General features: G+C 34.7%; 1 protein-coding gene across 1 annotated transcript in view; it reads right to left on the reverse strand.

The window, feature by feature from the left end:
• Positions 1-26,297, reverse strand: part of BIRC6 (baculoviral IAP repeat containing 6) — a 238,594-nt gene that overhangs the window by 11,533 nt on the left and 200,764 nt on the right. The window contains exons 67-72 of the mRNA XM_060168808.1: positions 15,971-16,116; positions 15,205-15,315; positions 12,321-12,538; positions 9,937-10,098; positions 6,904-6,981; positions 165-353 (exon numbers count right to left, since the gene is read on the reverse strand). Of these exons, the coding sequence (XP_060024791.1) occupies positions 165-353; positions 6,904-6,981; positions 9,937-10,098; positions 12,321-12,538; positions 15,205-15,315; positions 15,971-16,116 (904 nt within the window). The remainder of the gene's footprint in view (positions 1-164; positions 354-6,903; positions 6,982-9,936; positions 10,099-12,320; positions 12,539-15,204; positions 15,316-15,970; positions 16,117-26,297) is intronic.

Here is a 26,297-nt window from a genome sequence, read left to right on the forward strand (position 1 = left end):
GTAAATGGTTTAAAAAATTCACCTGTACTATATTATTACTGATTTTTCATGACTAAAAACAAGAGTAAACTTTAGTATACCACAGATATAAAGGGAAGTATAATACCTAAACTATATTCTATTATGTCTTTAATAAAGTATTTCATTAATTTTATTAAACATACCTCTTTAAAACATGGTGAAGGGTTTCTGATTTGTTCTAGCATTGCCCACTTAACCGTTGCTTGTCGAATGTTTCCATCATATTCTCGAGAACTCTGTGTGCCACTGGGAGTGCCTCTAGACCGCTCATATCCTGGTTCATTAAAATAAGGCTCAGCTACTAATATAAGGGACTGAACAGACACCAACACCTGAGGACCAAAGAAATAAAGAATAGTTATGATAGGACATTTTTACTACCAGTAAACTAATACCTTGCTTTATCAACTAGGAGTGCCTTTTAATATGTGCGTCCACATAACTTTATCACCATAAAACTGATGTTAATAATTGACACTGAAATACTGTATTATTAGAGCAAAATTAAAATAGGTACAGTAGAATCTTATATAATATTTATATATATGTTTTATATTCTTGAATCCTTGAAAAAGAAAAATAGGTATGAAGATCCTATTTCCTGAAACTACTAAAAAAAACACTTGCTTATAAACATCCCATACCAATTTAGACATCATTTTGCTCGAACTGTCCTTACTCTTAAAGGGCATAAAGCTAACAATATACTCCTAACAATACTCACTTGTAAGGAAAACTACACATGACGCAGTCTTTACTTTCATTCCAAGGAAAATTTACTTTCACGGTATCACAAAAATATTACCAGAAGCTTTCAATAGCAAGATGACATGGCTCTAAGACCAGCTCTGACCCCCTACTTACATACCAGAAGGTTTGTTTCTCTAGATATAACCAATATTGAGAGTTCACTCTTAGTTAGTATAGTACTGTTTGCTAATATACTTACATAACTGGCTAATATGACATCTTTGGAGGCAGGAAAATATTAGCTATAATTTTCCCACTTCATACATGAAAAACAATTAGCAGCAGTTGCATTTTCTTTAGGGAAGATGATTAAACAACATCAAGGATATGCACCTTAGAAGTCAAGGAATATATTTTCTTAAAAAATTAAAAAAATGGAAAACTTGAACCTGAAATATATGACCTATGAATACACAAAGTTAAATATGACCGGAAGTAACCATGTTACTGAGGCCAAGGTCAACTACGGAAAAAAAAATTAACCTGTATAATTCTGAGGCAAAGATCTCATAATTTTTAAACTTACTGAAACTAAATATATCACTAAAGGCAAGTGATTTCCCTTGGCTATATACTTTCCCCCAACTCAAATCTGACACTTCTGAAATAATCTTCCAGAGCATATTTATTAGTTCCTTTCCTTTTCCCTTTTAAATAATCTTCCTCTTATATGAGTAGGGTATATTCCCATTATCTACAAAGGCGGAGAAAGAAATTTTGTAACATAGGATTCAGTTACTTACTTAACCTCAACTCCCTTGAGACAAAATATAGTTTTATAAATCTCAAGCAGCTGGAGATTCAAACAATTTACAAACTACTTCAGATTCATAACACATCTGGTTTTTTAAAAGAGCTAAACTATATACAGGAAATGAAAAATAGATGCTTTGTATACAGAACAAAGAAAACTATATTTGAGAAATAAATTTGAGTTTAATATTGTCTGCTAAAAAAATTGAACTATAACATCTGCATTTGATAACAAATAAATTAGCAGAGATCGATATTTCTTGGAATTAAATTCAAAGAATAATTTATAACACGTGCTCTTTTCTCACTGGGTGACATTATTATTTACTTTTTACGGGCATCTTCTATTTACTTTTTAAACATGTACCTTTTAGGAAATATATAAGTGCCACTTTATTTTTCTTTGGTGAACTCAGCTATTTAGGAGTCAAAATATTCATTTTATGGAATTTCTGGAGCCTTGAATTATCTGACCTACTTACTCATTTTATTCCACAGCACACTTTATTGTAGCCCATAAAACACTCTCATGAAAAACCAGTAAATAAATCCTTGGGAAGAGGATTTCTCTCTTTTAAAAGGATTTGATTTTCAATATTCTAAATTAATAGGATTTATCTAACTCTGAGAAACACTATATTTTGAAGTCAGAGAGACCAAGGTAGGCAGAATAACTTTATCCCCTCAGAATCCATTTTTTGGTCGTCTGTAAATAGAAATAATACCTACTTACATTATAGGATGACTCTGAGAATTAAATAAGGGGTTGAGAGGTGTAAAACAATAGGGCTCATACGTGTAATTAATACACAATAGCTATTCTTTCGTGGAGTGAAAATGACAGCATACATCCAGAAGGTAGCAAAATGCAAAACAAAATCACCTCAACTCTAAAACCAATAAATTTTAACTTATGTAATAGGGATATGCAAAAAAGCAGTCAGCATGAGTTCCATTTTGACCAACAAAACTTAATTAAAAGAGCTCCCTGGATCAAACCAAAAAACAAACCAAAAAAACCCAATATTTATCATAGCCACATCTGGCTAAAGTGTTTTCTTAGAATGAGTTGAAAATGAGTCGGTAATTAACAGAAAAATATCTATTACGTACCATGATATGCTATATATAAGTTATACTTAATAATAAACAGAATATATTTGCATTCCAAAGTGGAAGTTCACCGATTCTTAGTCAGTTCTTTGACATTTTCATAAAGTCAAGAGTCAAAAAAGCTTTTATTCATAGGCTGAATTTACAGTCCCTCTCCTCTTTAGCTTTATGTTAGCACCCACAAAACTGCAAGATGTTCTCATTATATTTTATTCAGAGGCTGACTAAATCAAGAACCATATATAACAGCTTCCTTTCACTGTCTGTGTCAAACAAAAATTTTAACCCTACCAGGCCATAACCAGTCAGCAATCTTGCCTCCTATGAATGCCTTTATTTTCAAATTATAACTTGTCAGAAGATTTAATTCTTTGACCTGGTCTGGTATGTTAAAAATTTTCATTATAGGTATTTCAAACACAGGAAAGTACAGAGTATACAATCCAAAATATTAATTTGCAACAAGAAACTATGTTATACAAACTAGTAACTTGTTTAGGGTAATGGAAAGAAACCAGTCTTAGTTAAAAATGCTTTTAGCCTTTCAAAATAGTAAGCATCCTCCTCTACGGAAAATTATGCTGCTATTGAGTAGAACTATAATCAGTGGCTGATTTCCAGAACTTTCCATCTTAAGAAAAATGGTAGTATTTATATATTATTATATTATAAATATATTTATAAATGGTTGATTATATGACATTAAATATGTTTAACTCCTCTTGCACATGACATCTTTATTAACATCCAACTGGAACAAACTATTCATAACGCATTAATATGTATTTTAGGTAGATTACAGCAACATTAAAAACCAGTCACATATGGGAATTCCCTTTTGGCACAGTGATTAAGAATCCGTCTGCCAAAGCAGGGGACATGGGTGAGCGCCCTGGTTCGGGAAGATCCCACATGCCATGGAGCAACTAAGCCCGTGCGCCACAACTACTGAGCCTGCACGCTAGAGCCCACGAGCCACAATTACTGAGCCTGTGTGCCACAACTACTGAAGCCCGTGCACCTAGAGCCTGTGTTCCGCAACAAGAGAAGCCACCACAATGAGAAGCCTGTGCACTGCAACGAAGAGTAGCTCCCGCTCGCCACAACTAGTGAAAGCCTGTGCACAGCAACAAAGACCCCCACGCAGCCAAGAATAAATAAAATTTAGAAAGTAAAGAAATTAAGTAATTTTTCCTAAGGCTCTGTAGTCTGCCTCTGAAGAATGAATCTAATAGACAACAAAGGGCAATGTGTTCCTGACTAGATGCATTTGTTTCTAGTATGATGTTTATAAAGCAGTATAACACAAAAAAAACTACAGGCCAATATTTCTTAGAAATATGGATACAAAAATCCTTAAGAAAAATACTAGCAAACTGGGACTTCCCTGGCGGTCCAGTGGTTAGGACTTGGCGCTTTCACTGCCTGGGCCAGGGTTCAATCCCTGGTTGGGGAACTAAGATCCTGCAAGCCGCTCAGCATGGCCTATATATATATATATATATATATATATATATACACACACACACATATATATATACACACACTAGCAAACAATCCAGTTACATACAAAAAGAATTACACACCATGACCAACTGAGCTTTATCCCAGGAAAGCAAAGTTGGTTTATATCAAAAAATTAATATATCATAATAATAGAATAAAAAATAAGAATAATACAATCATTTCAATAGATGCAGAAAAAGCATTTGACAAAATCCAACATCTGTTCATGTTAAAAATACTCAAGAAACTAGTAGAGGGGAATGTCCTCAACACGATGAAGGGAATTTATGAAAAATCCACAGCTATTATCACACTCAATGGGGGAAGACTGAAAGTTTTCCCCTAAGATCTGGACAAAACAAGGCGATTCACTCTTGCCACAGAAAAGATACAGCCTCTCTTGTTCTTGCTCAAGTCAATTTTGTCACAGATCTGGAAATCTATATTCAGTAAGCTATCTAAATTGTAGAGAAAGTCATATAATAATGGTATTATTTGTAAAACTAAAATAATAAAAGTGAAATATTTAGTCAACAGTGGCGAAATAGTTCAATGATACTATATGAACTCAAAAGATTATCACATAGCATTTACAAATTATAAAATTGTAAACAGGGAAGATGGATATGCTCTACTGTTAGGTGAACAAAGCAATATACAAATAATTATCTACTATGTTAATTATGACTATGTAAACTATGTATATGACAAAAACCCTAAAGGGAAAATATCATACTTTATGTGTAGTAAGGTTTCAAAGTTGTAAAATTTAAACACTTCAGAATAAGTTTCTTTATTTCACAGGATTTTTGGTATATATTAGACATACAGATAATATAAAAGTTAAAAGCAAATCCAATTTTAAACTAAAAAATTTTGAAAACTGTAAATTTATTTTTAAAACTACATAAATCCAACAAAAATTTCAAAAATTGATTCCACTTCTCAGGTAAGTCTAATTTACTTCATGAAAAACAGGGTATCTCTGAGTTTCCTTTCAGAGTAAAACTGATCATAAAAATAGCTTCTGTTGACAAGAGTAACATACATGTAGACAAATATTTTAAGGTTTTTGAACTAGAATTGACAATCATTTCTGTTTTAGTTTTTTAAATTGAAGTATAGTTGATTTACAATGTTGTGTTAGTTTCTGGTGTACAGCAAAGCGAATACATATATTCTTTTCATATTCTTTTCCATTATAGGTTATTACAAGATACTGAATATAGATTCCTGTGCTATACAGTAGGAACTTGTTGTTTATCTATTTTATATATAGTAGCCTATAGCTGCTAATCCCAAACTCCTAATTTACCCCTCCCCCTACATAATCATTTCTCAAATGAAGAAGTATTATAGTTACTTGGTGGAACAAAGTAACTAAGGAACTTCCTTAGTTACTTTGCATGAATCATATAATCTCTGTTCTTCTTGAGTCTCCATATTAGCACAAAGGAAAAACTTACATTACAGTACTATTTAATTCACAGGGCTGCTGCAAGGTCTTTTCAGAGAACCTAAAAAAGTCACATCCTAAAGAATGATTTTTCATATCTCTTTTACCTAATTCAATATAAGAATGTAGGAAAAGAATCCTTTCAAGGTAGGTCAACTTTAACAGGCTTACCTGGGCATGATTTATGGTGGTCTTTCTTAAAATAAACACTAAACTGCAAATGTGAGTTTAAACTATCATGCACCAACAGTGGTTTATTTCTGTTTCCTCAATGATCAAGCAACAAAGTTAATTACTATTATTAATATGTCTGTCTCTTTGCTGGAATTCTGAACTATTAAGATAAAGCATCAGCAAAGAAAATTTGATGGGATACTATATAACATTTTATTTTATGTACTCAAATGGCTTGTGAAAATTAACTTAAAAAATTCAACACTATGAAACATGTGTGCTAAGTGCTCTGCCAAATAAGAATGGCAAATCCCAAGTTTTATGAATTCCAGGACAGTACTTCTAAACCTCAGATGAGACCCATTATTTTTTAATTTTTATTTTAAAATTTATTTATTTTTGGCTGTGTTGCGTCTTCGTTGTTGCATGTGGGCTTTCTCTAGTTGCAGCAAGTTGGGGGCTATTCTTCATTGCGGTGGGAGGGCTTCTCATTGTGGTGGCTTCTCTTGTTGCAGAGCACGGGCTCTAGGAGCGCGGGCTCAGTAGTTGTGGCCCACGGGCTCTAGAGCACAGGCTCAGTAGTTGTGGCATACAGGCTTAGTTGCTCCGCAGCACGCAGTATCTTCCCGGACCAGGGGTCGAACCCATGTCACCTGCACTGGCAGGTGGATTCTTAACCACTGCGCCACCAGGGAAGCACCGAGTCCCATTATTAACTAGATTACAGAAGAACCATATCATGTGTGGAGAGGTATGTAACACTAGTAGTTATTAAATTCTACTCACCTGAGTTTGAGCCTTATCGTGACTGGGAGATGGAAGAGGCTAATCTGTCTTGCCTGATCTTGTTGCACCAGAGTGTACTTTAAGGCAAGTTAGGGATTTTTTAAAAGGGAATTTTGACAAAAAGAAAATTCTAATGTCCTAACTTAAGATTCTAAACTCAAAATGAGCTATAACTCCATTGTACTAACTGCTCACCTATAAGCTGTTTAGTATGTACTTCCTATCAATCTAGCTTTTTATTTTTTATGGTTTACTATGTTTATTCTTGGTCGCTAAAAAAAAATGTTCTTAAACCAAGATGGTTCCTTATTTTCTAAGTGAAATTGTAAGAGAAATTTGTTTACTTGCAAAAAGCTTGAGGTCTGAGGATTCCACTTCTCTTCTGGTCTTCCATGCCATGTATTTAAGATGCTTAAACAAACCTGAGGAAGAAGGGGGAAAAGTATAAACAGAATTGAAAGGAGTGCTTTTTAAAAGTAATCTGCCGGAACTAGAAATAAAATTGAAATGTTATTATGTCAAAGTATCTCAGTTTTATGTACCCCCAGAAAACCCTAAGGGTTGGTCTGTTAAAACAAATTGGTATCTTCAAATGTGATCCAGATCTGTGTGGCATTACAATTTCTTCATAATGAAAAGTGAGTTAGCAGCTATTACACATTAATACAAATAACATATTTTTTAATGAAAAATAACTCTTTTCCAAACAACAACAAAATATTTTTTGGTGAGGAAAAGTGGTATTGTTTTACATTTAAGAACATCTCTTTCAAAATTCTGTAAATTTTGAAAATGGGTTATAGCTTAATAGAAGAGATCTTTTTTTTTTTTTTTTTTTTTTTGTGGTACGCAGGCCTCTCACTGTTGTGGCCTCTCGCATTGCGGAGCACAGGCTCCGGATGTGCAGGCTCAGTGGCCATGGCTCACAGGCCCAGCCGCTCCGCGGCATGTGGGATCTTACCGGACTGGGGCGTGAATCCGTGTCCCCTGCATCGGCAGGTGGACTCTCAACCACTGCGCCACCAGGGAAGCCCAATAGAAGAGATCTTGATTCCATACCTGCCTCTACATTCGATTTGTTGTTATATATTGCTTTGGTTGAAATGTATGAATAAAATCTGGCCTCACGCAAACATCAAGTGGGAAAGGGGAGGACCCTGCAGATTCCCTGAAGGGTCCTGAGGATCCCCAGAGTTCCTCAGAACAAATTTGAAGACGCATTAGTTATCTGTTCACTCAAAGAGCAAGAATGAACTCAAAGCATCTGCCAAACACAGGTCAACAGTCACTCCAGGAAAAAGAGAACCAGGGACATGTTATCTGTACTTGTAAACTAATAATTTCATGTAATGGGCAACAGATTTGGAAAATAAGTGGTCCTTAAAAAAGCAGAGAAGTCCATCTCCTTGCTATTCTCTGTGAAAACAATAATGCAAAATACATCAATTTGTTTAGTAGATCAATTCATTAATAATTTTAAAAAACTTGTATCTGAACAGTTTTGTGAATTATTGTTTGAAGCACTATCATACATACCATCCCACCTGGTTTTTAGAGCATCCCTATGACTACCAATGGCAGGGATCTTCTCCCTAACTACAGATCTAGATCCCAAGGTTAAATGTTAGTCCCAATGTATAATAGAACAGACTATACAATTCAGGGTACTGGAATCTCAAACTCTAAACCTCTTCCCTATACCAGTAAGTCTTAAGGAAGTAATTTCTATTTTTTTAAAAATTAATTAATTAATTTATTTTTGGCTGCACTGGGTCTTCGTTGTTGCACGTGGGCTTTCTCTAGTTGCAGCGAGTGGGGGAGGGGCTACTCTTCGTTGTGGTGTGCAGGCTTCTCACTGCGGTGGCTTCTCTTGTTGCAGAGCACGGGCTCTAGAAGTTGTGGCATGTGGGCTCAGTAGTTGTGGCTTGTGGGATCTAGAGCGCAGGCTCAGTAGTTGTGGTGCACAGGCTTAGTTGCTCTGCGGCATGTGGGATCTTCCCAGACCAGGGCTTGAACCCAGGTCCCCTGCATTGGCAGGCAGATTCTTAACCACTATGCCACCAGGGAAGTCCAAGGAAGTAATTTCTTAAGTAATTCTTAATATCTACACTTAAACTCTATTCAAGTTCCAGACTCTCTCTTGAATAAAGTCAACATTGCTACTTTGTCTAATTTGCTCAGTTATAAAAGACCTGTTCTTTGCTTTCCCCAACAAACTAAGGTTTACCTCTGGTTAAGTATCCTACAATAAACCCAGAAAAGGAATTCCAATTTTGTGATTTGAGCTTATGGTGAAGACAAAATGATAACTTGTAAGCACAGATCGGAGGCAGGCTGCACTTTTTAAAAATAGGAAGACAAAACCAAGGGAAAACTTGGGCCATCTTTAATAAACCAGATCAACTTCAAGCATCTATTATTCTCACATCATCAAAGAGTCTGCTTATGAAATCGAGAAATTTCTTCTGACCTTCTAGTAATTTTTAAACATTAAATACTCTCAGCATGGAATTTACTATTGAAATTTCATCAAACTGTCCAAAATTACTTTGAAAGGTGATGATTATTCTTTTAAATCTAATTTTTAATGGTTTATTGCCATATGAAATGATTTTTATTATACCTCTTTGTTAACTATTTTTGTGGAGACAGGAATACATCTTCCTACTTACAAGAAAATATAAAACATTTTAACACAAATTAAACTTTAAAAATAATGGTACACAATGGTACCAATGAAAACATGGATAGTATCTTCAGGTAATTGTGAAAAGATAACTGGAATTGAAGATATAGAAAGTAAACAGGGGCTTCCCTGGTGGCGCAGTGGTTGAGAGTCCGCCTGCCGATGCAGGGGACGCGGGTTCGTGCCCCGGTCCGGGAAGATCCCACAAGCCGCGAAGCGGCTGGGCCCTTGAGCCATGGCTGCTGAGCCTGCGCGTCCAGAGCCTGTGCTCCGCAACGGGAGAGGCCACACAGTGAGAGGCCCGCGTACCGCAAAAAAAAAAAAAAAAAAAAAAAAAAACACAAAGTAAAAAGAAAGTAAAGAAAGGTGAATGGCAAAGACAGGCATCTGGCTCTATTATCTTCTGAGTGGAGACAGCTCTCAGCTGGCCAAGGAATGTGTTGAATAAGTTAGTCCCTCACAATAACCCCTTAAGACTATAAGTGCTTTGTAACACTGTTGTGTTTCTGCCATTTTTGGTTCCTTCTCTCTCATTCCTCAGGCTAATCTTTGCATACAGGGAAAAGAAGCACAAAGAAACTCATGTACTTTTGAAAAGATGATAACTAAAACAAAATTTCTGTTCAAATTACAAAGAAACTTTGGGTTACAATACTTTGGCATTAGAAACAAAAGACTGCAATTACATTACCTTGCCATCATTATAAAGGTTTGGATTGAATCGCACACTATGACCACCAGTAGTCTCTAGATTCACAAGAGGAGGTGAACTGGGATAATCTTGAGGAAAATAGACATCAAACTCAAAGCAGCCATTTGCATAAGGAGTGTCTGCTGGACCAGTTATCAGAACCTAGTATGCACATACAAACACAAAAGCCTGTGTTACTATTCCTAAATGCTACTATTTAGAAAAACAATTCAACATGAAATAAGAACAATCTTCTTACATCCTATATACATCTCTACCAAAATGTGTTAAAAATGAAGTTAAAAACATACACAGGACTAGGAAACAGTTTTAAATTACAATTAAAGTGATTTGGCTTTGGTGAAAATGGGCTTTTAATAGAGAGATGCCCAATTGGCAGCAGGAAAGCTTACCTTAACAGCAAATACCTTTTAAAATATTAAATTATTTTTTTCTAAGAGCTTTCCTTCATGATCTCTACATTACTGTCAACAATTTGAGATTCTAGGTATATTCATTATCATATCTCAAAGGTATGAGAGTAACTTTCTGCTTCAAATCTTCAAGTTAATATTTTAAGAAATACCTTACTTTTTAAAAAATTAACATTTAAAAAATAAATTTATTTTATTTATTTATTTTTGGCTGCGTTGGGTCTTCATTGCTGTGCACGGGCGCTCTCTAGTTGAGGCGAGCAGGGGCTACTCTTCGTTGCGGTGGCTTCTCTTGATGCAGACAGAGCATGGCTCTAGGCATGCGGGCTTTAGTAGTTGTGGCACATAGGCTCAGTAGTTGTGGCTCGCAGGCTCTAGAGCACAGGCTCAGTAGTTGTGGCACACAGGCTTAGATGCTCCACGGCATGTGGGATCTTCCCGGACCAGGGCTCGAACCTGTGTCCCCTGCATTGGCAGGTGGATTCTTAACCACTGTGCCACCAAGGAAGTCCAAGACTTCCTTAATAATAAAATATTAAATATTTAATAGCTTACTTTTAAATATTTTCTTCTGGGATAATGAGACAAGTAGGTAAGAGGAATAAATGTTTTCACCTAACAACTTATGATAAAAAGGTTCTGAAACAACAGTAGGTGTGATGTTTCCCTTAGGGTTACTGGTAGTCCAAAAAATAGCAGAGAACCCAACAGTGAGTGTCAGAATTATTTAATGAATTATGTTTGAGTCAATCAACAGATATTTAGTGTACAAGACATAAGCAGCAAAGCCTCGGGTCCTGAACAGCTGTGCGTGGAGGCAAGTGGTACTAGAGTCCCATTCTGTGACAAGTCTGATTTACATTTTGGGGCTCCAAGTTGGGATCCTTTATGTGAGGTACAGCATAATGCTTAACAGTCACAAGTTTGAACTTGTGTGGTCTATGTAGCAATAAAATACTTCCCTAGACAATCATACAATAATCAACTCTACTGTTTGTAACAAGGAAAAGTGTGGTCAATAGGCAAAGTCTATGAGATTTCTACTGAAAATTTATCCAAAAGAGCAAAACAAAAAAGCAAACAAGCAAAAAACCTTATTCAAATCAATGGGTCAATAGTTTTAGCTGTGTATCTAAAGAAGACGCAATATTTAATCCATGAATTAAATCAAGTAAAGAAAGGTTCCTCCCACCCCAGCTATCAAATCTTTAAAAATTACTAGCTGCAGCGTCTCTTGGAATTTAAGGGCAGATCACCACAGTGTTAAAACATAAAGCTGCTGGTTTTATTTATTATTGTACTACCATTACTTAAATCATATGAGTCTGTAAATACATAAATTTCCTAGAAAAGAAAAAGAGAAAAAATTTTGAAGACTGATAGTATAAAACATGAGAGAAGTATTCTGGATTTACAAGGAAGAAGTCCTGTAACTTTTTTTCAACTGACCAGCATTAAATCCTTTCATAGTATGTTCTAAAACTATGACAGGCTGCACACAGCCTTTGTTCAGGGAAGGTATCTTGGTATTTTCTTCTAAATCTTTATTTTGAATAGTACTCTCATCCACATACTCTGAACTAACATTAGAAAAGGACTCCCTTGGGCTTCCCTGGTGGCGCAGTGGTTGAGAGTCCGCCTGCCGATGCAGGGGACACGGGTTCGTGCCCTGGTCCGGGAAGATCCTACATGCTGCAAAGCAGCTGGGCCCGTGAGCCATGGCCACTGAGCCTGTGCGTCTGGAGCCTGTGCTCCGCAACGGGAGAGGCCACAACAGTGAGAAGCCCATGTACCGCAAAAAAAAAAAAAGGACTCCCTTCACTGATGTCCAAAATGGTTAACAGAATTTTTATTAAATTTATTTAAATTCATGTTATTTCTAGTGCTTTATATGAATACTTGAATAACTGGATTAGCCAGGGAAATAGGAAAAAAAGTTGTTTTTTCTACCTTCATGATGTCAAGTCGCTCCTCATCACAGCGCACAAAAACACTAGAGGACGATGAAAGAGGCAGTGAGGTTGACAGCGTCACAGCTTCCTGTGCAAGGCGGCGGGCTCTGGCAGCACTGTTAGCATCATTTGCATTTTTCACCTGAGACATGTAGTGGTAGGTTACTTTAAAACCCAATTTCCCATCTTCATCTTCAGAAACCATCTCAAACGTATCTAAAAGAAAAGAAAAAAAAAAAACACTGAAAAAAAAAAAAAAGAACCAGAATGGAGGATAGCTGTCATAATAACAAAAAATTACAAATAAACAAATCACTAATCCTTCTTCCCCCACAAAATGGAGAGGTCTGCAATGTGGAAGAAGAGCAAACTATAAATGTTTACGTAATACCTACATATGTGTGTTAATGCTGCTAGAGCGATGGAATATGTCATGGAAGCAAAGGAAGAAATCAACTTAAATTTACAATTTGGACATGCAGGTAGATTATATAACATCAAGCATTTAAATCACAATGCAAAGTAGTAGATAAAATGAATGGTATATAATGTTTTTTGCCAAAATATTTCAGAATATGAAATGCCAAAAGGTATTTCACTGTATTTCATTTTTAAAAAGAGAATAAGTCTTTATATATTTGCATTTGGAATCAGAAAACAGAAGTGACAGGCTGAAGTTTATTTCTGTATTACTTTTGAAATTTAAGTTAATAGGATAAAAGAGGATTATTAGGGAAATCTCTGAAGTACTTTGACAGAATAAAAGTAATGGGTTAATTCTTAACCATTTATTCAGGCAGATTTGGAAGGACTTAAAGTTATGATTTACTTATAAGCTATATGTCCATACAAAATAGAAAGAAAAAAAAGTGGATTTGAACTACATCTCTAATTCAGATTAACCCTACCCCACCAATGGATGAAAACAAAGATATTTAAATATCTTATAAAACTAAATTAAAACCACCTACTGATACAAGGGCAAATACAAAGAAACAATGGTAACTTCTGATCTTGTGTTCATACAATTCTAAATATACAGAAAAACATGAAAACTACATTATAATTATCATTAATGCAGTAAATTTTACCAAGAACTTACTAAGTGCTAGGTCCTAGGCTAGGCTCTTTCAGTTAAATAATAAACAGGAAAATATATCTGCCTCAAGAAGTTTATAATCCAGAAAAAAGGGGAAGACCTATAAACAGTGTCATGGGTCTGTGCACTACAAATGTACTATGTCTCAACAAGACTTCTGAGCAGTTTCTATCAGTAAAGTTGTAAAGCAGAGTTATTTCATCTGCTCAACTCTGCTGCCTTTCATATAATACAGGGATAAATTTCCTTTGAGTTTTATAAACAGCAATCCACCAGATACATACATGAGCTTATCCCCACGCCTGGAGGAAATTTTTATATCATATATCTATAAGAAAACAGGGTCTTCTAATACCAAAATTTTATTAAAATATACAATCAAAGATAATGGCTAGTTGCTAAAAACCTACATACTGCTTGATTCAGCAATTCCTCTTCTATTAATTTGTCCTATGGAAATAATCCTGGAGGTGTACAAATATTTATACGCAATAATGCCCACTGAGATGTTGCAGACGTTACTAAAAAACTGGAAACAACCTAAAGGTCTAGTTATTGGTTAAACAAATGACAGTACTTTATATGAGAATATTAGGCAGTCAAGGACTTCCCTGGTGGTCCAGTCATTAAAAATCCACCTGCCAATGCAGGGCACACGGGTTCAAGCCCTGGTCTGGGAAGATCCCACATGCCGAGGGGCAACTAAGCCTGTGCACCACAATTACTGAGCCCACGTTCTAGCCCCTGCTCACCACAACTAGAGACAGCCCGCATGGAGCAACAAAGACCCAGCGCAGCCAAAAAAATTTTTTTTAAAATATATAAAGTACTTTAAAAAAATAATTAGGCTTATAAAAAAATTAGGCAGTCAATAAATATCAAGTTGTATAAGAATCGTGATATGAGAAAATATTTGATACATAAGTTAGAAAACGCAGTTTACTAAAAAACAACACAACAGAAAACCCGTTATTTTTTCTAAATTATTCTAAAAGTCAATGGATAGCAAAACTCAATTACATTTAAAGTCACGTCCAACTGGCAGAGTTTGTGATTTTAAGTGATATGAGAGAAGTCTCCTGGCTGACTAACATTAATCAAAGGCTCTGGCCTATGACTCTGACAGTTATGACATAAATCTACATTTTTTTTGGACTCCTACTTTGGTGTTCTTTTTAATATAGTCAATGTCCTTTGGGCTGGTTCTCAAGAATGAAAAAGAGGGACATACAATAATAGTTAATAATGGTCATCAAAATTTGGAATTCTAGTGTTTATTCATAAACCAGCACCTTATGAAGGGTGCTTATATGATCTTTTCATCAGTCCTTACTTGTCAAGAGTTTTGGAATGGGAAAGGCTACATTTTCCAAAGGTATATCCCTTGGAATTCTAAAATGGTAAGAGTAACAGACTTGGTTCAAAGTCCCAGGTCTTGGCTTCCTTCAGGCAAGGATATGCAGACATGGAGGGGTAAAGAAAGAAAACCACTTTCTGCCTGTTTGTTAGACATTTGGCTTTGTTTTTTTCCTGGTTTCTACTGAATCATGATTTCCAAACATAACTATAAACAACACAGATATAAATTCAGAGATAGAAAGATGATAAAAATTTTTGCATGTGTGTATATATAAACATACGTACACACATATATAGAGTATATGAATAATTCATGGTAAAAGCAAGTTTGAAATTCTTTAATTTTACTAGAACACATTTCAATAGCACTATTAAAAAATGTAAAATGAGAGCTGAAGAAATAAAGAGTACAATTTCAACTTACCAAACTGTAATTTCTTCATGACAGCCACGTATTTTTCTTCAAGTGATTTCAATACTGATAAAGGTTTGGGTTTCATAGCCACCTTCTTTGAATATTCACCTAGTTTTTTTTCTGTTATTTAATATTTCAAGATAAATAACATAAGTATACATTTTCGAAGAGTAAAACAAAAAAACTATTAACTTCTAGAGTTCAGAATTTGAATTCTGAAAAATTACCAAACTCTTCATAATTATCTTCCTATTGTACCATTTTAAAATTAAAAGAGTTCTTTCTATTTCATAAAAATAACTAATAGGGCTAAAAATCTTATCAATTTTAAAGCTTAAATTCTTAAAATGCTAATTAGATTTCATCTATTCAGGCAAAAACAGCAGAAATAAAGCAATAGATGATGAAGAATCATTTATTTCTTCCATTGCTAATATGTGAAAATGCCAATTTTAACTGAATTCTTACACACTATTAATGTACTGTTTTCTAATACAATTGCATTTTTCAATTTCATAACTTTCAGTGGGAAAAGAAATTTATAATGCATGCTGTCAGCCTACCAACAGTCTTAGAAATCATACACAGTAGGGATAAATATTTTAAAATTAGAGACTATACATAATTAGCTTGAAAACCTGACATAGAACAGAATCTTTAAGTAAATAACTTGCTAGAAAACCATTAACATAGAGGGAAGAGAAGGCGGTTTTCAGTAGTAAATGAAACATCTTTGTAACAAAAGAAAAGGAGCATAAAAAGAATAGTGCTGTACCTTGATTTGCTTGCCGCAAACTGGTAGTGGCTGCATAAACAATCTCAGCAGTCCTCTGAATGTCTGGCACCAAAAGAGTAAGTCCTTCTGGCTCTTGATCAGATGCATCTGGTTTTACTCCTGTTTTAACATTTTCCCTTTTAGATCTGAAAAGTTTTTTTTAATATGGAAAGAAATGCAAGGAAAATTAAGATTTTAGTTTTGAAAAATAAATACTTCCATAAATCAGTAACAGTTTAAAAATCAACACGATAGTCTGCATTTCATTTGACATACACATGATATATACCAGGAGTAGTTTAAATTAGATTCATTTTGAAGCCATAGGATAATGCCTAGCATAATAACCAAAGTTTCCGGTAGGTTGTCTCTTCATATGCAAAAACAGACAAGAGTTAAAAACACTGTAGAAATGTCATACTGTAAAAAGACCCCAATACCTGGTATGTCCTTCGATCCACACCTTTAAAAACATACTTACAGTAACTATGTACCTAGAAGTAGAGAAATCACTTCTATATCTAAAAGTAAAAGATCCTCTGCCTTCTAAGACTTGGGAATCAAAGATCCATACGTGGTTTTTCAGTTTAATACTATTTGTATTTCACTTAGAGTATATTAATTTCTAAGGGGGGGGAAAAAAGAAAAATTCCAGAATAAAGTGCAGGTTCACTACTAGGTAACTTAATATAATGTGCTTCTATACACTGAATCTTTATTTAAACGTTAAGTTTTAGGGCATAATCATTTTAAAGATATTCTTCTGTATTCCCTATTCAGGGTCTAATATAGACTCAAATTAAATTTTCTAGGTGAATGCAGTAGCATTTTATTAACAAGGTTCACTAAAAACAGCAACTAAGTATCAATTTCCTTTTTTCTATTTCAACTCTCAGCATGTTTTACTCACATCATCATTACACTACTTCTTAGATACTAAAAATCTACATCTTTGTTAATTCATTAAATAGATAATTTAAAACAAACTGAAATCACATATAAATAAAAGCGTTTAAAATGTTTATGCTAAGGTATGATCTAAACTACGCATCATTCATCTTTCTAGTTTGTACAGCTACTAACAAAAGGACATGGCTATAATATTAAAACAACATTTCACAAAGTGGGCATGGAGCCTTAGAGAACTATAAAAAGACTGACAGAAGATAGAAGAGTCTTTAACAAAATAATATCATGCAATCTATGTCCAAATAAACTGTTCTTTATCACAAAGACAAAAATCTGCTCAGAAGCAATTCAGTGCTTAACTTTAGGTAGATAATAAGAGGTAAATTAAGAAGAGCCACTCAGATGGATAACAAGGGTAACCGGATTTAGTGTTATGCATGAGTCTTGAATTGGCTCCCACACTGTGTGAAAATCTAGCATCCACAGATATTTTTATACCACCTCATACACCACCTCACCTGGCAAGAGGATTTAACTTAAGAACCGTAATGTGTCACTGGGTTACTGCTTTTTCTCCTACCCTCTCTTCTTATCTTCCCTGATGTATATGTAGGAGTCGCAGAGAACACATGGCCAACTCTCATTTGCTACTCAGGAACCACTTGGTAGATGTTTTGCTGTGTATCATATTAGGCATCAACCTCTGTGTGTGAACATGTATACGAACATATATGTTTGCATATGTAAGTGAGGAGAATATAGCGAATGAATGTTTTAAGACTGAAATAGACATTTTACTGCTAGAATCAAATAACATACTGCATCTTTTATAGCTATGAAGTTAAGCTGAGACTACAGTTTAATAGTGAGTCTGACAATTTTTTAAATAAAGATATGATTCTGGTAGACAAGATCAAACAGATTCTCAAATTCTGCATTTACCAATGGCTGTTCACAAACTTTGTGAAACACTGAGAGTCAAGAAAAAACACTTAAGTTGATTGATAGTACCCCCTCTGAATTTATAAAGACTCTCTCTCTCCCCAGTTTCAAATGATTCTCTTCCTGGGGCTTAAAAAAATTCTTAATTAGAAGGGCCACTGAACAATAGGAAAACAACAGTAAGTAGTTTGAGAAAACAGAAGAGTTATGGTTATAGCCATAATAAAATAAAGATGGTTTCCTAAATCTATGATTAGTCAGTTGATCCATTATATTCTCAATAAAGATGTCACTTAAAGAAACATATCTTGCCAAGCAGAGAAGGAAGATTACAGGAGTGAAGCTCATTTTTCCAGAATTAGGGTATTTTCTCCTTGAAGAAACAAGAACCTCTGGCATGGAGAGTAAACTGCCTCAATGCAATTTAGAGCAAGTTACCCTCAGAAAACTACTGATTCTAAATTTCAAGCCCTATTCATGAATACCAATTTCCTAACTCCAGTTTTTAAAAGATGATTAGTAGGAGAAATCTCTATTATTAAAATACTGCAAATAGTTAGGATAAAAATTTTTGTTATTTTTGACCACAAAATTTTAAAAATGTTTAAGAATTTTGCAAAAAGATCCACAGAAATTTTAAAAACAGCATTTTTTACACCAAATGCGTAAAAGAAATAATCACATACATCTTGAAGATAATGGCTGAATCATAAAGCAGACATAATTAGACCTTTACAGCAGGTTCTAACGAGAATTTTTTATGTGGATAGTCTTTTTGAAAAAACATACAGCAGAAAAAGGAATAATCTTCAAAAGGTAAAAGTACTTCAAATATATGAAGAACACACACTACCTGCCTGATGATGACTACAACTAGTCATTGTCTGACATTAAACTACAGACAGCAGTCTCTTTTCTATAAAAGCTGCAGGTTACTGTCAACCCATATGTAGGCCCAGCTCATGAAAAAAGGCCATACCTTAGCTCACATCCTGAAGTCTGTGTGAAAAGCTATTTGAGTTCAAGGCACCTAGCTGGAAGTAGGTCTTTGAGACTGACAATGGATCCAACATGGTAAAAGCAATCAGCGACGGCCGCTACCATGGTATCCGCTGCTTTGTGCATACGTTGAATCTGGTTGTGATCACTGCCCTGAAGAAATACGAGGAATCAACTGAAGTTTCTACTATTGCACAGAATTATCTGCAAACATTTTCCACTATGCTGTGAATTCCAACGACACAGCTAATAAATTAAGCAAATTTTGGCTCTGTGACATATAATCTAAACTAGGATGTGAGCAGAATGGGCAAATCTTTCTTGTGAAAACAAAAAGAAAAAAGAAACCCATAACTCAACATTCAGTTATATTGAACTGCTTCTTCTAATTCTACCACCCACATTAAGTTGGATATTTGTATGACTACAAGATATCAGAATTATGTTCTCTTATAATCTATAAACTAAAAACAGCTTAATACAACTATCTTCTTGGTTGGACATTAGGAAAGACCACTTCAATCCCCTGCACTCCTAATTCTAAAGTCAAAACTATCAAACTGTTGAAATAAACATTTAAAAAGCAGAACCACATTGAAGAAGTAATCAGGACACCACGTGCTGAAATGTCCAGATTCAGAAGTATTAAGAATTAGTGTCTTAGAGGAAGATTCTAAAACTACAAGAGAATGAAACTTCTATATTTACCTATAAAACAATGCACCATATCCACAGTTCTAAAGCTCTTTGCCAGGAATTATAGTTTAAAAAAAAGTAAAAGTAAAAGTAAGCAGAAAGATTTTTAAAAATATTACTGTGGAGAATTATTTGCTTCTAATGTCTATAGAAAACACGAAAATAATTTTTGAAATGCACCACTAAATGGGATAAGACCTTTGTAAGATGAATGTTTTCCATGCTTATTTTAAAGCTTAGTTTTAAACTTTAGATTCCCTTTTGTTTTTACTTAAATTCTTTCCAAATGGAAGTACTGGTTTTAGTTTTCAATATGATTTAAATGAAAGTAGAAAATAAAATCTTCTTTGTCTTACATGAAGCATAAATGAGCAATAGGAGAGAAGGGAATATTCAAAACAGAGGTATGAGAAGCCTTTGAAAATAAAACCTTGATTTTTAGATTAGATAAAAACATAATAGTTTTCCAGTCAGATTAAACATCACAGGACAAATACGGTACTGTGTACTGCTGTGGAATGGAGTTGCCACAAGTAATATGCTTCACCAGGGGACAATCCAACTGGGGCTAAGAGATATTAAAATAAATGTTGGCACTGCTGTCTCCACCACCAAGTAAAAAAGGTTGACAAACCACTGAACTTGTTCAAGGTCATCACAAAAAGAAACTTAAAAAGTATATATATATGGTTGCAACAAATGCTTCTTGTCTAAGAAATCAGGCCTTTTTCACTTTGTAGGTTTGAGAAACAGAGGAAAAAGAAAAGATAGGAAATGTTTTTCCAATGAAAACAAATGTAGGAGGACTGGAACTGAAATTCTTTCTCAACTGAAGCCCTAAAGGAACTAACTTAAAGGAGTTAAAACAAGAGAGTTCGATAGAAAATATGCCGTTTAAGAAGTAAATCAACTAATCTTATTGCTTAGTTGGATAAAAATGAATTGGGTATTTCTACAAGACAATTCAGTTATTTTAAAAACTGATGAACTTTGCACCGGAAGACACTTTGGGATAGCTAAGGGAAAGGGCAATCAAGGCCTGCTTACTTTAATAATGCTATTAAAGAGAAGTTCAATGTTGAGAACACCTTACACTCAACAGAGTCATTTGTGTCACGTCCTTATTAGCAATTAAGATTATGTGATTGGCGGCAAGTGCCTTTTTCAAACTTCTGGTGAAGCTATCAAATAACTAAATATACAAAATATGATTATTTGTCTACTGGAGTCGAGCAGGAAAAGTCTGCACAAAAGATCAAGGACAAAATATCTGCCTTTGCTCCAACTCCAAGGAGGCTACGAAGTGCCACACTTACTCAAAAGTGAAACCAAACTACTATGGCTGTACTGTGACTTCATTTTGAGATAACACAGGTTGAAATGGCCAGCAGATGAATTTCACCAAGAATGGTACTTAAAATCTGAAGGGCTCACATTTTCACACTGTGATTATTCTGTGGGCAACAAAATGAATTTTCACACTAGATAATTATATTTCAAGTGGAAACAATACATATATAAAGGTTTAAAGTATTACGCTACCTGATGCCACAAATCCCTTTATTAATGGAGGTGACAGAGTTGCTTTCAAGTTCTTTCTTTTTTAAGAATCTAAAATAAAATGCTGATCGACAACTGGTCATAAACAGGCAGGAGTTGTTTTTTCTATTTGTTATTTAAATATCGAGTTTTGCTAATAAACTCTTTAATTTCTTCTTGACAAGGGAGTTAAAGATATTACAAATATAGGACATACTAAGATAGTAACAAAATTCAGGAGATGGAAAACAAGAGGGTGTTTAGCGGGGTGGGAAGAGGCTTCTCCAGCAACATAGAGAAAATAATTATATCTCCAACACACCACCCTAGTCTATGCAAGTAGACACCAAATCAGCTTGAAAAGACAGTAAAGGAAAAATACATACATCAATAACTAAGAAATTTTCAGAGGAAATGTTTTTATTGATTCTTTTGAGCAAAAAAAAAAAAAATCAAATGGGTAAAGCTGACTTAATCCTCATTTAAGTGATAATTACATGAAGTTGCTACCAGCTCATGTTCTACAGACCACAAAACACAGTTTACCTTACTTAGGTTACCTTAGTGATCTAGTAATTATTACTTAGGCACAACTCGAATGGCTATGCATATCTAACGAAATATGCTGCCTTTTAACATCTTATCATAGTGTTAAAAAAATTCTTCAGGGGAGTGAAAAAAGATAAGCAAAAGAAGATATAAGAAAAATTCTGTAGAACCTGCATTCTTATATATACTTTTTTAATTATCAAAAGCAAAATTTTCAATTAAAAAATGTTACTTGTCAACATTAAAAATATTTATGTATCCTAACTTTCCAAAGCCAAATCAGAAATAAGTTCACACTTCGATTTCTAATTATTCACTGACGCATAAATCCAATTGTTCTTTGGAAGTTAAGTTCAATTTAGTAAATAAATATACTTGATTGGGACATTAGGAAATTTGAGGTCTTATCATAGCTCTCTGCCACTAAGCACGAGACCTTGGAACAAATCACAGTATTTATGGACCTTGTTTTCATCATTTATAAAAAGGGGGATATGAACTATCTGAACTCTTAAGAGCATTCCTTATAGTTCTAAAACCCTGTAGATATTATGGGACAGGTTACTTATCGTGAACTGCCCAGAAAGATTTACAAACTAAATCTTACTTAGCAAGAGACTTCAAATTCAGCAATTAAGATTGCTTGAGATTTTGTCAGAAGTAAGACAGTGGAAACCATCTTGAAACATAAAGCTCATCTAATGTAATCTGACAAGGAATAAATAATCATTTTACATGTTATGCTACTGAGGTAGAAGTATTAAGTCAATTTATAATTTTTAATGAGTTTATGTTTGTTAATCACTTAAATAATAGAATAAGTTGTACTTTGGTACTTGATCTAAGTGTTTTTCAGGAATCAGCTAAAGCTGAAGTCTAGCCATTACATGTCACCTTAGTGATCAATGAACAATTTTGGTAAAAGGTAGCAATGGGGTATAAAAATAGAAGTATCTGGACTATGGGTCAATCAACTTGTCTTTTTTTTTTTTTTTTAATTATTTATTTGGCTGTGCTGGGTCTTAGCCGCGGCATGCAGGATCTTTAGTCGCTGCATGTGCGATTTAGCTCCCTGACCAGGGATTGAACCCAGGCTCCCGGCCTTGGGAGCATGGAGTCCTACCCACTGAACCACCAGGGAAGTCCCTCTTTCTTCATAAATGTTGTTTTTGATAATGAACACTACAGGCATCAGGAAAGTGGGGAGCTAAATCCCAGATTTATTACCTATTAGTAAGTTTTTAAATGTTAAATTCTAAGTAATAGTTTCATTCTTTGTAGAACAAGAATATTTTCTTGTCTACCACACAGAGCAAAAAAAACTAGTAATACACATCTAAGAACTTCTGAAACTCTATATCCTACACAAAAGTTAGGTTATAATATTATTCCTTGTATTTTTTACACAGCTATATGCTACTATATATTTATTATAACTTTTCCCACATTTAAAGCAGTTTGGCTTATTCTTCAGAAACAAGAAGGGAAATCAATAAAAACATAGAGGCTGGAACATAAATATTATACTAATCAAAATTATTTCAAACTGACAGAACAAAAGGAATTCAGAAAATACTTTTGTCTTTTATCTGCCTAAGTCATTAATCTGACAGTTAGAAAAATTCATTTTTACCAGATTTTTTTTTTTTGCAGTAGGCGGGCCTCTCACTGTTGTGGCCTCTCCCGTTGCAGAGCACAGGCTCCGGACCCGCAGGCTCAGCGGCCATGGCTGACGGGCCTAGTCGCTCCGCAGCATGTGGGATCTTCCCAGACCGGGGCACAAACCCGTGTCCCATGCATTGGCAGGCGGACTCTCAACCACTGCGCCACCAGGGAAGCCCCATTTTTACCAGATTTTGATCTCTCATAACTGGCATAAAATTAAGTGGTAGTGACCTTGGACTTATGTGCAGTAAACATCTAATCACAGGCTGTCTTTGGCATGTGTCTAACAAACACTGCTTACACCTTTATACATCCTTTACCTCCTACTTTTGTATCAGGGTGTCATTCTCACATGCGCTCCCCCTCGCCCCCTGCCCCAGCCTCTCTCTTTTGGCCCCTAGGGAACTATTTCTTCCACTGCTTGTAGATATAAAAATTAAAAGTATTAAACACAAAAATCATCAAATTATAAAACTAAAAAAAAAACAGAAAGTAAGGCTTTTTGGATAAAATAAATGAAAAACTTTTTTTTCTGCATTCGGTAAGAAAGAAAAGTGTCAATATTGCTATACTGAGGGCACCTGAAAAACGGAACATTTATGGTAATAAAGTTTTCAAAAACTATGCAAGAAAAAAGTACAAAATTTCCATATGATAGCATCATGAAATGTCCCAATTTTGTTTAAATTTTAAGTGATAGATGATGTTAGAAAATGGCCTAAGTAGAAAATTACATTTAACATTATAGGTACATTTAAGGTATGTTTTCAAAATGGTATAAAACCAGTGTACAAAACATGCTATTATATACTTAGAAAAAAATTAATTTCTGAAATAGTCCTCATAATTAATTATCTAAATGTTATCTGTTTCAGACAAAAGTTGGAAAGTGCTGAATGTAAAAATTCTCTATTTTGAAGCAATACACTTTTGCCTAGTCTTTAGTTAGGAATGTTTCCCTGACTTATCTTTAAATGTTTACTAATAATCAGCCAACAGCAATATTCATCAGTTTATTTATGTTAACCATTAGACTCAAATTAACTCTAAGCAGTTATTGCAAATTGTGAATCTTGAGAGGACTTATTAGGAGAGGTGGTAGACAGTAAAATATAGAATCATGAGTAAAAGAATATTAAAATATCATCATCTTTAGGAAGTTCTTAATGCAATTTGTACAGTAAATATTTAACAACTTTTTAAAGACAGACTAAATCACAATAAATCACTCCTAGGTGCCACCTTGCCATGTCAACAGGTTAGTCTTGCCAGGAAAGATGAACATAATAAACTAGAAGTATATACATTTATTCCTTGAATAGTGCTCTGGTTTACACTAATACCAATCCCATCAGAATATTGTAATTATCTGTCACCAAACTAATCCTCATCCATAGGAGAGTGAGGATGAGAATCAAAATACCACTCTAAATTGTAGCCACATTAAAACAAAAGCAAGGCTAGTCTGGCTTCTGCTAACTTTCGTTTCTCCCAATTAAGCACAGATAAAAGGGGGAAGGAGAGTAAGACAGTCAATGGACATACATCATCCCATTTCTTCTCCTTTTTAATTTTGTTAGTTTATATTTGCAAAATGCCATTACTTTTAGAGGACTTGATATATCCTATTAATAAAGTTTCCCAAAGCGTGAGAAAACATTAAGTGATAATTAGACATGGTATTAGTTAACTGAATTGAAGAGTGAGAAAACTAGTCTCTTTCCAATGAAAAGAAAGGTCTCAGTAAGCCTTTGGTAATTTCTTAGCATTGTTAAATCTTCCTTATTAAAACACAAAAGGGGTCTGGAGTCAGACACTAACTTTTTTTTTTTAAATATTTATTTATTATTTATTTATTTTTGGCTGCATCAGGTCTCAGTTGCAGCACATGAGATCTTTGTTGAGGCACGCAGGATCTTTCATGGCGGCACTTGGGCTCCTCGTTGTGGTGTGTGGGCTTCTCTCTAGTTGTGGCGTGTGGGCTTCTCTCTAGTTGTGGCGCAAAGGCTCCAGGACGCATGGGCTCTGTAGTTGTGGCGCATGGGTTCCAGAGTGCTTGGGCTCTGTAGTTTGCAGCACGTGGGCTCTCTAGTTGAGGTGCACGAGCTCAGTAGTTGTGGCGCACAGGCCCAGTTGCCCTGCAGCATGTGGGATGTTAGTTCTCTGACCAGGGATCAAACCCGCATCCCCTGCCTTGTAAGGTGGATTCTTTACCACTGGACCACCAGGGAAGTCCCAGACACTAATTTTTTAAATTTAGTTTATTCACTTATAGACTTATCTTCTATTTATGGCAAATGATACTGGTCCGTCTGATATGTTAGTAATGTGAAGTTTCCTCTTTAAATAAAATGTTTGGTTAAAAAAGAAAATCTGATCTAAAGAAAGATTCTAGCAAAAGCATGGGTGGTATAAGGTTTGAAAGTTCCTCCTCATAAATGCTGAGGCTCTTCACTCTGACAAAGAATTTCTACCAAGAAAAATTTCCTTCAGTTTTCAACCATGAAAATGGTTTGGTTTATTTTGATCCGATTAATAAAAATCCCATTATCACATGATACTCTTTTAAGATGAATTCTAAAATAATATAGACAAAAGGCTCTAGAAAAATTAAATCTAAAGCCTACTTACTGTCATATAAGTTTTCCACATATACAATTTTGGCTGGATGACAGCTTTAAGGAAAGAGAAGAACTGTATGAAAATGAATGTAGTCTCACCCTGTCATTCCTAAACCTTAATATAAAAGATTTTAGATTCTCTGCTAATGATTCTGAGCCTCTGTCAAGCCAATAGATGACTGTTTTCTGTCTTCAGTAAAATAACCTAGTAGGATTAGTACTGGAGAACTTCTGCGTAGGATTACAGACTTCAGATTCTGGTATGTTAACAAAGGAAACCATGCTCCGAAAACCATTTATTCGATAGCACTTACACTTTATTGAAGGAGATCTCCAGGGATAAATCCGCAGTCACTGATACTAACACATAGGCAGAATAATGTAGTTAATAAGTAATTTAAAGCCTG

The sequence above is a fragment of the Lagenorhynchus albirostris genome, chromosome 13 (genome assembly GCF_949774975.1).
Source record: "Lagenorhynchus albirostris chromosome 13, mLagAlb1.1, whole genome shotgun sequence".
NCBI classification, from domain to species: domain Eukaryota; kingdom Metazoa; phylum Chordata; class Mammalia; order Artiodactyla; family Delphinidae; genus Lagenorhynchus; species Lagenorhynchus albirostris.